Genomic DNA, 15083 nt, shown 5'->3' with positions numbered 1-15083 from the left:
AATCCTAGACTTAGAAAAGGCTTTAAGGATCATTTGGCTTCTTTACTTTACGGATAATAAAACTGAAGCGCTGAGATAGTCTGTGGCTTAAGTGGCTGAGCGGGAGCGATCGTCCAGGTCTCCAGCCTCACTCCTGGCCCCAATTCTTCTGCTATTTCTCCATTCTTGGTGCTGAATGAGAATTCTCGGTGGAGCTTTCAGATCAATAAATGTGTGTCAAGAGTCTCCTAAGATTAAAGCACGGAACCAGGTGTTAATGATGCAGGAATGAGGCTTTAAAAAGCTCGGTGATGGGGAACCTGGGTGGCTCAGTCGGTTGAGCGTCCGACTTCGGCTCAGGTCACGATCTCACGGTCCGTGAGTTTGAGCCCCAAGTCGGGCTCTGTGCCGACGGCTCGGAGCCTGGAGCCTGCTTTGGATTCTGTGTCTCCCTCTCTCTCTGCCCCTCCCCCCCTCATGCTCTGTCTCTCTGTCTCAAAAATAAATAAAAACATTAAAAAAAAATAAAAAGCTCAGTGATACCACTAAGGTTATAAACATGAACAAGGAGAAAAGTAGTCTATTACTGATACAGAACCCAAAGCAAAATGCAAGTAGAATTTTGGTCCTCATGCATGCAGACACCTTCTTGGGTCTTTATATTAAATCTGACTAAATGCAGCAAAATTAAAAGGCAGGAAAGAGTGACCAGTTTACTCACCTTTTTAAAAAGTCCTATGTCTAAAATAAAGCTAACTTACCTCCACATCTGTCTGAAAGTTAAAAAGGTCTATTCTTTGCCAGTTGCTTCCATCCAGGGCTAAAATGTTCCAGGCCTGGGAGGCGGGAGGAAGGGGAGGAGAGACAGGGGTGAAGGCAACTGTTAGAGGAAGTCTTGACTCAGCCTCTGTATTTTCAAACTTTTATTATCTTTTTTTGAAAGATTTTATTTTTAAGTCCTCTCTACACCCAACGTGGGGCTCGAACTTACAACGCCAAGATCAGGCGTCCCATGATCTACCTACCGAGCCAGGCAGGCGCCCCTAAACTTTCATTCTTGATATACGTTAAGTTGACAATCAAAAATGGAATTATGTTAAATACAAAAGATGATATTAAAGTTAACTGCTTGCTTGAACTAAAACTCATTCTCATTCTAATAAAACTTGGTATTTATTGATAAACATCTGGTTAATACTCTACCTTGGAAATCTGTGCACATCGGCACAAAGTTACTATATCCAAGAAGGAAAATATTCTAGGAAGAAAGGGGAGAAACAAAAAAATGAGACAGTATTAACGTTTTAGGATATTTACAACTTTAAAGATAAAATCTAATGTGCCACCTGGATAGATCGTAAGTTTTTTCAAGATTCCTCAATTCACAATAGACAAGCTCACTACAATTCTACGTCACTACTGTGAAATGTTAAATGTCCACACGTTCCAAAGCTGTTTTAAACACACTACACAAATCCCCTTAAAACAGCACCAATTAAAGTCGTATGCCCTTTGTTCCAAGGACATGGACACGGGACACTAGATCGTAACTTGTTCTATCAAAAGGCCAAATGTCTAACCTCCCAGACACTAAGCCCAGGGAGAGCTAAATCCTTCTCATTTCCATGTCCCTAGCACACGTCTCATGTCCCAAACCCCTCTTTTGGTGGCAGATGGACCCAACAGGCTCAGATGCCCGAGCCTCAAATAACGCGGTCGAGCAACACTCGGCGCTAAACTCCGTTTGGTTTTGGCCCATTTGTTCGCCAGGCGGAAGGGGATGGAGCCCGGTCACCGGGAAGTTGTACGGGGGACCCGTTTTTCCTGAGCAGAAGCCGAGAACCACAGGAGACGAGGAAGGTGGGAAAAAGCACGGCAGGCGAGGAAACGAAACCCTAGCTGACGCCACCTGTGCCCTCGGAGGAGGCGGCACCGTCGGCCAGCGTGGCAGGCGTCCGAGCGAGGGCCCCACGCCGGCGGTGGAGGGAGCTGCCGCTGGCGGTCAGCGCTGTGCAGCAGCGGCTGCAAAAAACAGGGAGCGGCTTTCTCGCGAGAAGAAAGGTGGGCGGGGCCGAGGTCGGGGACGGAAAGAGGATCTCCGTTCTCCTAGTTCTGGAAGGTACCCACGGAAGTGTGCGTCCGTGCGGGGCCAGGGGCCGGAGGGGGCCGGCCCACAGGCGCCTGCAGAGCTCTTGGAGGCTCTGCAGAGGTGACAGTCGGTGGCGAGCCGAAAACCCGCGCGCTCAGGAAGGACCCGCGAGCCACCGCGGCACGGCAAGCGGCCTCGGGTGAAAAGCAGAGGCTGGAAGCACACGGGCCACGCCGACCTTACAAACCCCGGTGGGGCTCCGTCTACAGGAAAATGCCGGTGGCTGAACACGCGCACTCACACGACGCCAAAGACGCTTCGGCGTGTCCGCCGACACTCGCACGGCCTGCGTGGAAACACATCGCGCCCCACCCCCGGGCCCTGCCGCCTCAAGGCCCACGTCCTGTGCCACACGAGCCTCCTAGGACGGGCCACAGCCGATCGCCTGTCCCCCGAGAGAAGCCCACGGTAGGGCGGAGCGCTCCACGCTGGGGCTGAGCTGTGAAGCGAGAGCCGCCCGCGGGGGGAAGAGGAGCTGGCCCAGCCTCCCTTGAAAGCCTCAAGACCTCCCGCCTTGGAGACCGCGTGCCGTCCCCTCTTGGCCAGAAGAGCTGTACTGATGATCGTAAAACCAGCTGAGTGCGGCCGCAGTTGATGTTAGCCACTTCACGGTCTCAGCGCCGTCATGAGACGCTGTCCTGATCTGTTTCTAACAGACAGGTCAGTAACCTGCCCAGGCCGCACAGACTGTAAGAGCAGAGCTAGGACGTAAACCCAGGTAGTCCGGCCTGAGAGCCCAAGCCTGTGGCCACTCTCCACGCAGCCTCAGTTTACCAGGGCTGTTTTTCCTTCAGGGGCGGACCGGATGCCGTCGCTTCAGCTGAACAGCAAATGAAGCAATTGTGTTTCCATAGAAAACTACGTATGGAAAACCCGTATCTTCGAACGCTAGAATCACACCAACAGAAGCGAAATGGCCACACGTCCAGACACACACGAGAAGCAACAGCCGGAACGCAAGCTTACATCTCTCACGCTGACCAGCAAATTCCGTGGTGACTCCATGAAAAAGTAGACCGCCTGTAGTACTGACATTATTTCCCCTTTCCCCGTGACCCCACGAAACCATGTAGTTGAATCTGCACAAGTTAAATAGGCAAGATGGGGCTCCAAACTGCCAAGGTGCAGCCTAAGCCAAATTCCTGAATCATGTTTCAGTGAATAAAATAAATGCCCTGAATGGCAGCGCCGGGGACACTGGCAATAGAAACGGAGCTCGCTAGAGGAGTTCGAGTCATGGGAAGTTGAGCTCTGCACTTTCCAACGCAATCTCTTTTTTTGTTTTTTTTTTCCTGGAAATTGCTTCCTACCTCGAATGTTACCATTTCACCCTTCATTAGGAAAGCATTGCGACGGCAACTTGGTCATAAGCGAATATATAGAGGGGTATCCAGGAGTGGATGTACTTCTGGACTTTGTAAGACTCTTCGAATTATGAAGTTTTCTAAGTCTTGATGTCTGTTAACGTAAGTCCTTCAACTTGGTTCTTCATCAAGATTACGTTGCCTATTCTTGGTGCTTAGAATTTCCGTTTCCGCTTACATTTTAGAATTGGCACGTCAATTTTCACAAGAAAACTTTATGAAATTTTTATTGGGATTACATCGCATTTATAGAAACTTTGGGGAGAATGAGATCTTCACAATATTAAGTCTTCCAATTCAGAAACATGATATTTATTTATTTATTTATTTATTTAGGACATCTTTAATTTCTCAGAGTACTTTTTGTAGTTTTCCACACAGATTTTCTGTTCATCTTTAGATTCCACCTGCCGCCCCCCAGTTATTTGATGTGTTACTATTAAAATGAAATTTTTTAATGTCATTTTTTTTTTAAGTAGGCTTCATGTCCAGCATGGAGCCCAACGTGGAGCTTAAATCTATGACCCTGAGATCAAGCCCTAAACGGAGACCAAGAGTCCAATGCTTAACCGATTGAGACACCCACATATTTTAAGTAAGCTTTATGCCCAACATGGGGCTTGAACTCATGAACCTGAGATCAAGAGTCACATGCTCTACCGACTGAGCCAACCAAACGCCTCTTCAATGTCATTTTCTAATCGTTGCACGTATACATAATCTCCATACATTTACCTTGTATCCACCAACACTTCCAAATTCATTAATATATGCTCTTCTCTAGTGTCAATAATGGTAATGAAAGACATCTTTTTCTCATTGCCATTTCAGAGAAAAAGCTGTCACTTTTTAGTTATTATGACATTTACTATACGGTTTTCCTTCCCCCTTCCTTTTCAACTTTTAAAAGTTACTTTGTTATACCCTGTAAAAGGTTTCAGTTTTGTCCATGCACGACTTAAACATCTCTTTAACATTCACTTATCTCCCCTTTGAAAAATTTATTAAAAGAAAATAGTACATATAGAGTTCCCATATATTACCCTCCATATTGACACACACTTTCTCCTATTATTAACATTTTGCATTCTTGTGGCACATTTCTGACAGTTAACAAATACTGGTACATTATTATTAACTAAAGTCCATAGTTTAGGTTAAGGTTCACTCTTTGCATCGTATAATTAGTTTTATGGGTTTTGACAAATGGATGACATATACCCACCATTACAGTATTATATGTAAGAGTTCACCAGCCTATAAGTCACCTGATTCACAAGTCCCTCCTTCTCACGAAGCCCTGTTAGCCACTGATCTTTTTTTTTTTTTTTTTTTTTTTTTAACATTTATTTTTGAGAGACCGAGCACAAGTCGGGGAAGCAGGCTCTAGGCTCCAAGCTGTCAGCACAGCTGAACCCATGAACTGTGCAGTGCAGGGCTCGAACCCATGAACTGTGAGGTCATGACCTGAGCTGAAGTTGGATGCTTAACCAACTTGAGCCACCCAGGCGCCCCAGCCACCGTTTTTTTTAATGTCTCCACAGTTTTGCCTTTTTTAGAATGTCATAATTGGAATCACACAGTATGTGCCTGTTCAGATTCGTGTCCATCACGTAGCAATATGCATTTAAGGTGCTTCTCTTTTAGTGGCAAGATAGCTCACTATTTTTTACTGCTGTATAATACTGAACTGATTCATCCAGTTAAAGCCATCTTACGTGCTTTCCGTTTGGGGTAATTACGAATAATTCTGCTATAAACATTTGCATGCAGGTTTTTGTGTGGATGTTTCCTATTCGGATAAATGCCCAGGAATAGAACCACTAGATGATGTAACTTTATGTTTAGCATTGTAAAAACAAAACAAAACAAAAACAAAAACCACCAAACTGTCTTCCAAACTGCCTGTGCCATTCTGAATCTCCACCAGCAAAGAATGAGAGTTCCTGTTGCTCTGAACCTTGTCAACACTTGGTATAATTTGATTTTTAAACTTTAGCCATTTAAACAGGTGTACAGTGATATCTCATTGTTTAATTTTCAACTCCTTAATGACATATGCTACTAAGCAACTTTTCATACGTTCCTCGGCATCTGTAGATCTTCTTTGGTGAGATATCTGCCTAAATATTTGCCCATTTTTTAATTGGTTTGTTTTCTTGCTGGGTTTTAAGAGTTCTTTATGTATTTTGGACATCAGCCCTTTATCATATATGACTTGGGCAAATATTTTCTCCCAATCGGTGGTCTTTTTATTCTCTTAATGTTGTCTTTCTCAGAGAAGAAAGTTTTAACAAAGTCCAACTTGTCAATTTTCTCTTTCATGGATCATGCTTTTGGTACTGTATCTGAAAACTCACTGCCAAACCCAAGGTCACCTACATTTTCTCCCATGCTTCTTCCAGAAGTTTCACAGTCTTGCATTTTCCATACAGGTCTATGATCCATTTTGAGTTGACTTTTTGTGAAAGGGGTGAGGTCTGTGTCTACATTCTGCCTTTGCATATAGATGCCCAATTGTCCCAAACCATTTGTGGAAAAAGGTACTCTCTCCATTAAATTGCTTTTGCCCTTTTGTCAAAGACCAGTTGACTCTGTGTGGCTCTATTTCCGGGCTTCTTATTGTGTTTCACTGATCTATTTGTCTACTCTTTCACCAACAACACACTGTCTTGATTACTGTAGCTTTATGGTAAGTCTTTAAGTCAAGTAGTGTCAGTTCTCCAATACTGATCTTCAGTATTGTACTGGCTTTTCTGAATCTTCTGACTTTCCACTTAAACTTTAGAATGAGCTTGTCAATATCCACAAAATAACTTGGTGGTATTTTGACTGGGACTGTGTTGATTCTACAGGTCAACTTGGAAAGAATGAACATTTTAACAACATTGGGTTTTCCTATTCAGGAATGTGTAACATCTCTCCATTTATTTAGATTTCTTTGATTTTTTTCATTGGAATTTTGGAGTTTTCATCATATAGATCTTGTACAAATTATACCAGATTTATACCTAAGTATTTCATTTTTTTATGCTAACGTAAATGGTATTGTTTTTCACTTCAATTTTTAGTTGTTCACTGGTATATAGGAAAGCAATTACATTGTACATATTAACATTGTATCCTACAAACTTGCTATAATTGCTTACTAGCTATAGAAATATTTTGTCACTTCTTTGGGATTTTCTCCATACATAATCATTTCATACACAAACAAGACCAGTTTTATTTCTTCCTTTCCCATGTATCCTTTTCTTTCCTCTTTTTATCTAATTGCATTAGCTAGGACTTCCAGTACTATGAGGAACAGGAGTGGTAAGAGTGGTCATCCTTTTCTTATTCTTGATCTCAGGAAAAAAGCATTGAGTTTCTCACCATTAAGTGTTAGCTGTAGGTTTCTCATAGATATTATTTTGTTTTAATGTTTATTTATTTTTGAGAGAGACAGAGCACAAGTGGGGGAAGGGCAGAGAGAGAGAAGGGGACAGAGGACCCAAAGCTGGCTCTGTCACGACCCCAAGATCAAGAGTCACGTGCTCTACTGACTGAGCCAGCCAGGTAGCCTGGTTTTTTTTTTGTTTGTTTTTTTGATGCATACAAAAAAAATCAGGTAATTTATTTTTTTTAAAAGAGAAAACACATAGCTGCTTTTTATTAAAAAACTCAGAGATGAAATAAATCTACTGAGCCCTAAAACATTTCTTTCTTTTTTTTTTAATTAATTTAATTTTTTTTTTTTTAATTTACATCCAAATTAGTTAGCATATAGTGCAACAATGATTTCAGGGGTAGATTCCTTAATGCTCCTTAATCATTTAGCCCATCCCCCCTCCCACAACCCCTCCAGCAACCCTCAGTTTGTTCTCCATATTTATGAGTCTCTTTTGTTTTGTCCCCCTCCCTGTTTTTGGATTATTTTTGTTTTCCTTCCCTTATGTTCATCTGTTTTGTCTCTGGAAGTCCTCATATGAGTGAAGTCCTATGATTTTTGTCTTTCTCTGACTAATTTCACTTAGCATAATACCCTCCAGTTCCATCCATACAGTTGCAAATGGCAAGATTTCATTCTTTTTGATTGGCGAGTAATACTCCATTGTATATATGTATATACCACATCTTCTTTATCCGTTCATCCATCGATGGACATTTGTGCTCTTTCCATACTTTGGCTGTTGTTGATAGTGCTGCTATAAATATTGGGGTGCATGTGTCCTTCGAAACAGCCTATCTGTATCCCTTGGATAAATACCTAGTAGTGCAATTGCTGGGTCATAGGGTAGTTCTATTTTTAGTTTTTTGAGGAACCTCCATAGTGTTTTCCAGAGTGGCTGCACCAGCTTGCATTGCCACCAACAATGCAAAAGAGATCCTCTTTCTCCACATCCTCGCCAACATCTGTTGTTGTCTGAGTCGCTAATGTTAGCCATTCTGAAAGGTGTAAGGTGTTTTTTTTTTAATGTTTATTTATTTTTGACAGAGAGAGACAGAGCATGAGCGGGGGAGGGGCAGAGCGAGAGGGAGACACAGAATCCAAAGCAGGCTCCAGGCTCTGAGATGTCAGCACACAGCCTGACACGGGGCTCGAACTCACGGACTGCGAGGTCGTGACCTGAGCCGAAGTCGGATGCTCAACCGACTGAGCCACCCAGGCACCCCTCATGGTGGTTATGATTTGTATTTCCCTGATGATGAGTGATGAGCATTTTTTCATGTGTCAGTTGGCCATCTGGATGTCTTCTTCGGAGAAGTGTCTATTCATGTCTTTTGCCCATTTCTTCACTGGATTATTTGTTTTTTGGGTGTTGAGTTTGATAAGTTCTTTATGGATTTTGGATACTAACCCTTTACCTGATATGTCATTTGCAAATATCTTCTCCCATTCCGTCAGTTGCTTTTTAGTTTTATTGATTGTTTCCTTCACTGTGCAGAAGCTTTTTGTTTTGATGAGGTCCCAGTAGTTCATTTTTGCTTTGGTTTCCCTTGTCTCTGGAGACGTGTTGAGTAAGAAGTTGCTGCAGCCAAGATCAAAGAGGTTTTTGCCTGCTTTCTCCTCGAGGATTTTGATGGCTTCCTGTCTTACATTGAGGTCTTTCATCCATTTTGAGTTTATTTTTGTGTATGGTGTAAGAAAGTGGTCCAGGTTCATTCTTCTGCATGTCGCTGTCCAGTTTCCCAGCACCACTTGCTGAAGAGACTGTCTTTATTCCAATGGATATTCTTTCCTGCTTTGTCAAAGATTAGTTGGCCATACATTTGTGGGTCCATTTCTGGGTTCTCTATTCTGTTCCACTGATCTGAGTGTCTGTTCTTGTGCCATAGCCTGTTTTTTTTTTTTTTTTTTTTTTTTTTTTTGTAGTGTTCTTGATCAAGTTGAGGAAGTTCCCCTCTATTCTTGGTTTGATGAGACTCTTGGTCATCATCACCTAATGACATCTAATGGACATTAGAATTTATCAAATGCTATTTCTGCATTTACTGATGACCTTGTAATTTTTTCTTCTTTAGACAACTGATGTGATGGATTACCTTCATTTTGGAATGAAGCATCCTTGATTGTGGCATATAATTCTTTTTATGCATTGTTCAATTTGGTTTGCTAAGTTTGTTGAACTTTGCATCTATGTTCACAAGATACATTGTTCTGCAGTTTTTCCTTTCTATAATGTCTTTATATGATTTTAGTATTACAGTAATGCTGTCTTCACAGAATGAGTTAAGAAGTCTACTGCTTCTAGGGGCGCCTGGGTGGCTCAGTCAGTTGAGCGTCTGACTTCGGCTCAGGTCATGATCTCGCGGTCCGGAGTTTGAGCCCCGCATCGGGCTCTGTGCTGACAGCTCAGAGCCTGGAGCCTGCTTCAGATTCTGTGTCTCCCTCTCTCTCTGCCCCTCCCCTGTTCATGCTCTGTCTCTCTCTGTCTCAAAAACAAATAAAACATTAAAAAAAAAAAAAAAGAAGTCTACTGCTTCTATTTTCTGGATGATGTAAAGAATGGGCATCATTTCTTTCTTGTTTGTAGAATTCACCAAAATAACCATCTGGGTCAGGTGCTTTCTGTTTTGGAAGGTTATCAATAATTGATTCATTGTATTTAATAGATATATGTCCATTCAGTTTATCTATTTCTCCTTGTGTGATCTTTAGAAGTTTTTGTCTTTCAAAAAATTGGTCCATTTCATCTAAGTGATCAAGTTTGTGGACATAGAGGCGTTCATAATACTCCTCGATTATTCCTTTAGTGTCCATGAGATCAACAGGGATGATCCCTCTCCCATTTCTGATATTAGTAATTTGTGTCCTCTTTCATTCTTAAACTGACCAGAGGTTTATCAGTTTTATTGATCTTTTCATAGAACCAATTTTGATTTTGTTGATTTCCTCTACTGTTTTCAATTTCATTGATTTCTGCTCAACTTTTTATTAGGTCCTTTCTTTTGCTTGCTTTAGACTTTCATTGATCCTCTCTCTAGTTTCCAAAAATGGAAACTCAAATTATTGTGCTTAATTACAAACAAATCCTGTATCTCTAAAACAAACCCATTGGTTATAATTATTAGGCATTTTATATATTGTTGGACTTGACTTGCTAGTTTTGTTTAGGATTTTTACATCTATGCTCATGACAACTATTGGTGTATAATTTTCCTTTCTTATAACATCCTCATTCAGTTTGGTATTAGGGTTATGTTGACCTCATAAAACTGCCTCTATACTTTGAAAGAGTCTAAGACTGGTATCATTTCTTCCTTAAAATTTGGATATTTTCCAAAGGAATTGGAACAGGAGTGGTAAGAAAAGCTTTCAGGGTTTATTTTCTTCAGGAAAATTTTATTCCTAAATTCTATTCAACAGATAACTCCCCATTTCCTTCTTGGCCTTTTGGCTAAGATCAAGTGTAGTAAAATAACTTCAGGTTTTTAATTTCTTCCATTGGTTTTTAAAAGTTGTGTTTTTCAAGGAATTTTCTCCTTTAATCTAGTTTCATATAGTGGTTAAATGTGTTCCATAATTATGTCCATACTACTTTTATTTATTTTTTTTAATCTTTATTTTTGAGAGAGAGAGAGAGAGAGAGAGCACGTGCTCAAGTGGGGAGCAATGGAGAGAGAGGGAGATGCAGAACCCTAAGCAGGCTCCAGGCTCTGAGCACAGAGCCCGACGCGGAGCCCAACGCAGGGCTTGAACTCATGATCTGCAAGTTCATGACCTAAGCCGAAGTCAGACGCTCAACCGACTGAGCCACCCAGGCGCCCCATACTACTTTTTAAAAAAATGTTTATTTATTTATTGTTGAGAGAGAGAAAGAGAGAAAGAGAGAGAAAACACAAGTCGGGGAGGAGCAGAGAAAGAGGGAGACACAGAATCTGAAGCAGGCTCCAGGCTCTGAGCTATCAGTGCAGAGCCCAACACAGGGCTCAAACTCATGAACTGTGAGATCATGACCTGAGCCGAAATTGGATGCTTAACCAACTGAGCTACCCAGGTGCCCCTATCCATACTACTTTTAAAAATTGGTTATGTCTCCAGTTTTAGAGTAATTTCTCTTGCTTTTTCCTTTATCAGTCAAGCTAGAGAGTTATCAATTTTAGTAATAAAAATTATCTTTGTTGATTTCTGTTTCCTTAATCTATCCTCTTATCTTCATCAATTCCTTCATTATATTTCTTCGAATTTTCTGCATTTTTCTAGTCATTTGAGATGGAACTCTTGATTACTGACTTTCTTCCTTCCTTTTCTAATGCATGCATTTAAAGCATTTCCAAGAACCATCCCACAAATTTTGATATGCCATACTTTCATTCTTGCTTAGTTTGAAATACTTTCTGGGGGCGCCTGGGTGGCGCAGTCGGTTGAGCGTCCGACTTCAGCCAGGTCACGATCTCGCGGTCCGTGAGTTCGAGCCCTGCGTCAGGCTCTGGGCTGATGGCTCGGAGCCTGGAGCCTCTTTCCGATTCTGTGTCTCCCTCTCTCTCTGTCCCTCCCCCATTCATGCTCTGTCTCTCTCTGTCCCAAAAATAAATAAAAAATGTTGAAAAAAAAATTAAAAAAAAAAAAAAAAAGAAATACTTTCTGATTTCCACTGTGATAACTTCTGATTCATGGAGTTAGAAATAGGTAGCTTAATATTTTCTTATTATTGATTTCTAGTTTAGTTCCACTCTGGTCAGAGAAAATACTCTAGATAATTTCAATCCTTTGAAATTTGTTGAGATTTACATTATGGCTCAACATAGAATCTACTTTGATAAATGTTTCATGCACATTTTAGAAGAATGCGTGCTCTAAAGTTGTTGGATGTAGTGTCCTGTATAGGTCTGGTTGGTTAAGTATGGTTCACATCTCCTATATTCTACTTTTTTTGTCTGATTATTCTATCAGTTACTATTAGTCTATCAAGGGTATGTTAAAACTCTACATATGATTATGGATTTGTCTGTTTTTCCCTTTAGTTTTGCCTTATATTTTTTCAACTTATTTTATCAGGTTCATCAAAACTTAAGATACCTATTGCTGTCCAATAGATGTTTTCTTGTCAAGAAATGTCTGTTTCTAATATACATCTTGACTTAACGTCTGCTTTGTCAATGTTAACGAAGCCACAACAGCTTTTACTTTCTATCAAACTTCATCTCTTGTCATTTTTAAAACTCCAATTTAAACACTTGCTATTTGTTTTCCATTTTCCCCAACTGCTCTTTGTTCCTTTGCTCTCCTTTTAAGAATTCTTTAAAATAACCAAATAATGAATGACGTCTCTGTATTTCTGGTGGTTGCTCTGAACACAATACATCCCCATTTCAATCCAGCTTAAATTAATATTATACCTCCAGAGCCACAATCACAATATACTCTCATTTCATCTTCTGTGTTAATGTTGTCATCTGTTTTACTTGACATATATTATAAACCATACAGTGTTATGACTTTTGCTTAAAACAACTATAAATAATTTTTAAGAGGCAAAAGGTATATTTACCCACATACCTATCATTTATGGTGTTCCTCATTCTTTTCTGTATATGATTTTCAGTTCCCTTCAGCCTAAAGAATTTCTGTTAGCATTTCTTACAGTATGGGAAGGTTGGTGATGAATTCTTAGTTTTGTTTTACCAGAAAATACTTTTATTTTTTAAAGATAATTTTGTTGGATAGATAATTTTGAGAGGTTTTCCCCTTTTCTCTCTGCATTTTAAAGATGCCATTCTTCTGTCTTTTGTTTTGAATTATTTCTTATAAGAAATCAATGAGGGGCGCCTGGATGGCTCAGTCAGTTAAGTGTCTGACTATTGATTTCAGCTAAGGTCATGATCTCATGGTTCGTGAGTTCGAGTCCTACACTGGGCTCTGTGCTGACAGTGCAGAGCATGCTTGAGATTCTCTCCCTCTCTGCCCCTCCTCTGCTCTCTCTCTAAAAAAAAAAAAAAATAAAATAAAATAAAATAAACTTAAAAAAAAGAAGTCAATGAGAATTTGTATTATTATTCCACACATATATCTTTTTCTTTTAAATTTTTTAAAATTTATTTTTGAGAGACAGAGCATGAGCAGAGGAGGGGCAGAGAGAGAGGGAAACACAGAATCTGACGCAGGTTCCAGGCTCTGAGCTGTCAGCCCAGAGCCCAATGCAGGGCTCAAACCACAAACCATGAGATCATGACCTGAGCCGAAGTCGGACACTTAACCGACTGAGCCACCCAGACGCCCCTCCATATATATAGCTTAAGATTTCTCTTTATCTTTGGTTTTCAGTCATTTAACCATGGTGTACCTAGGGATATTTTTCATTATATTTATTCACTTGGCATTCACTAAACTTCCTGAATCTGTAGACTGTCATCAGATTTGGAAAATTTGGGGTTCTTTCTTCAAACTTTTTTATGCTCCATCCTTTCTCTGGACCTCCTATGACACATGTTAGACCATTTGACAGTACGAGGTGCTAAGGATGTGTTAACTTTTTGCTGTCTCTTTTCTCTGTGCATATCACTGTGGATAACTTCTATTAACCTTTCCCGAAGTTTACTGATTCTATCTTTTGCATTGTCCAGTCTGCTTGAAAGCCTAACCAACTTTTTTAAAACATTTGAGTATTTTTCAGTTCTAGAAATTCCACTGATTCTTTTTAGAGTTTCCACATATCTCATGAAATATCCCTTCTCTTCACTCAATACAGACATTTTTTTCTGTATATTCTTTAACATTTTTTTCATGATTAAAAAATGTATCAACGTATGGCTGACATAGAAGATAGTGTTCAGGCGTACAGCCCTGAGATCAAACAATCATATACACTATGCTATGCTCACCACAATAAGTGTAATCCATTTGTCACCATATGGTACAGTGTTATTGACTATATTCCTTAGGCTGTATGTTTCATCCCCATGACTTATAACTGAGAGCTTGTACCCCTTAATTTTCTTCATTTGTTTCCCCACCCCTCCAACTCCTTTCTCTCTGGAAACTACCTCTAGAAACTTCTCAACTAGAGAAGACTTAGCGACTCATGGCTTATCGCTGCCACGTTTAGAAAGGCATTATAAGAAAGCAAGTGCTCGGGGGAAAAAACTGGTTGGCTGGCAAGCGGAAAGAAAAGGGGAGAGAGCACAGAAACTGCAGGCCCGAGATTGCCGAAAAGCCAATTACTGTCTGTCTGAATACTGCTTTCCAAAACTTACAAGTTACCTTGAGATTACTTGAAATTCTCTGTTAAATAGATTAGCTAAATCCTGCAGCAAAGACTGGATTAAAGTTGCTCCCTTTCTTCCCAAGCCTATTATCGCTTCAGGGGAGAGATACCACTGAGAAAGAGAGGAAGTAGGGGCAAAAAGTACAATAAAGGAGTCCTGGGCTGCAGTCTAAAAGTGGTTGGGGTTACAGGCACAGGGAACTAACTAGAATCAAACATATCAGAATATTAGCAAATTCTGAAATTCCGTCAAAGAATCCAACCAAAATCTTGGCCTAAAATATGCTAATTACAATTTTTTAAATGTTTATTTATTTTTGAGAGAGAGAGAGAGAGGGAGAGAGAGAGCGCGCGCGAGCGAGCATGAGGGGGGAGGGGCAGAGAGCGGGGGAGACACAGAATCTGAAGCAGGCTCCAGGCTCCGAGCTGTCAGCACAGAGCCTGACACATAGCTTGAACTCACGAACCGCGAGATCATGACCTGATCTCTTAACTGACTGAGACACCCAGACACCTCAGTGACTGTGATGTTTTAATACTATATATGAATACTGTATTTTCATGCTATATATGAAATGTGTAAAAAATGGGAAGATTTGCAGAACTTAGTGAACCAATATTTTCCAAGTGATACATTCATGATGTTTCAAAACCCACACTGAATGAGGAAAAGATCTACTCAAAGTACAAAGACCAATGGAGTTTAACTTAGTAAGGTACAAAAAGTTGATTGCCATGGTTTTAAAATTCCAATTTGCAACTAATATTTAAGAAATTGCCACCTGTCAAGTTTAGGTGGCACAGCAAAATATCCACAATTATATGAATAGGCTATTAAAGCACTCCTCCCTTTTCCAACCTCATATGCAAAGCTTTATGGCAGAAGAAAATGAAATAATAGGT

General features: G+C 40.5%; 1 protein-coding gene across 9 annotated transcripts in view; it reads right to left on the bottom strand.

Moving 5' to 3' along the window:
- FBXL2 (F-box and leucine rich repeat protein 2) overlaps positions 1–15083 on the bottom strand; it is a 132384-nt gene that overhangs the window by 70153 nt on the left and 47148 nt on the right. For all 9 annotated transcript variants that reach the window (XR_006207518.1, XR_006207519.1, XM_042956358.1 and 6 more), the window contains 2 exons: positions 1183–1237; positions 741–815 (listed from right to left, as the gene is read on the bottom strand). Coding sequence is in view for 7 of the 9 variants with exons in the window: in XM_042956358.1 (XP_042812292.1) it covers positions 741–815; positions 1183–1237 (130 nt within the window). In the remaining 2 variants the exon portion in view is untranslated. The remainder of the gene's footprint in view (positions 1–740; positions 816–1182; positions 1238–15083) is intronic.

This window comes from Panthera tigris, chromosome C2, assembly GCF_018350195.1.
Source record: "Panthera tigris isolate Pti1 chromosome C2, P.tigris_Pti1_mat1.1, whole genome shotgun sequence".
Lineage (NCBI taxonomy): Eukaryota > Metazoa > Chordata > Mammalia > Carnivora > Felidae > Panthera > Panthera tigris.
This window is presented reverse-complemented; position numbering and strand designations above follow the sequence as displayed.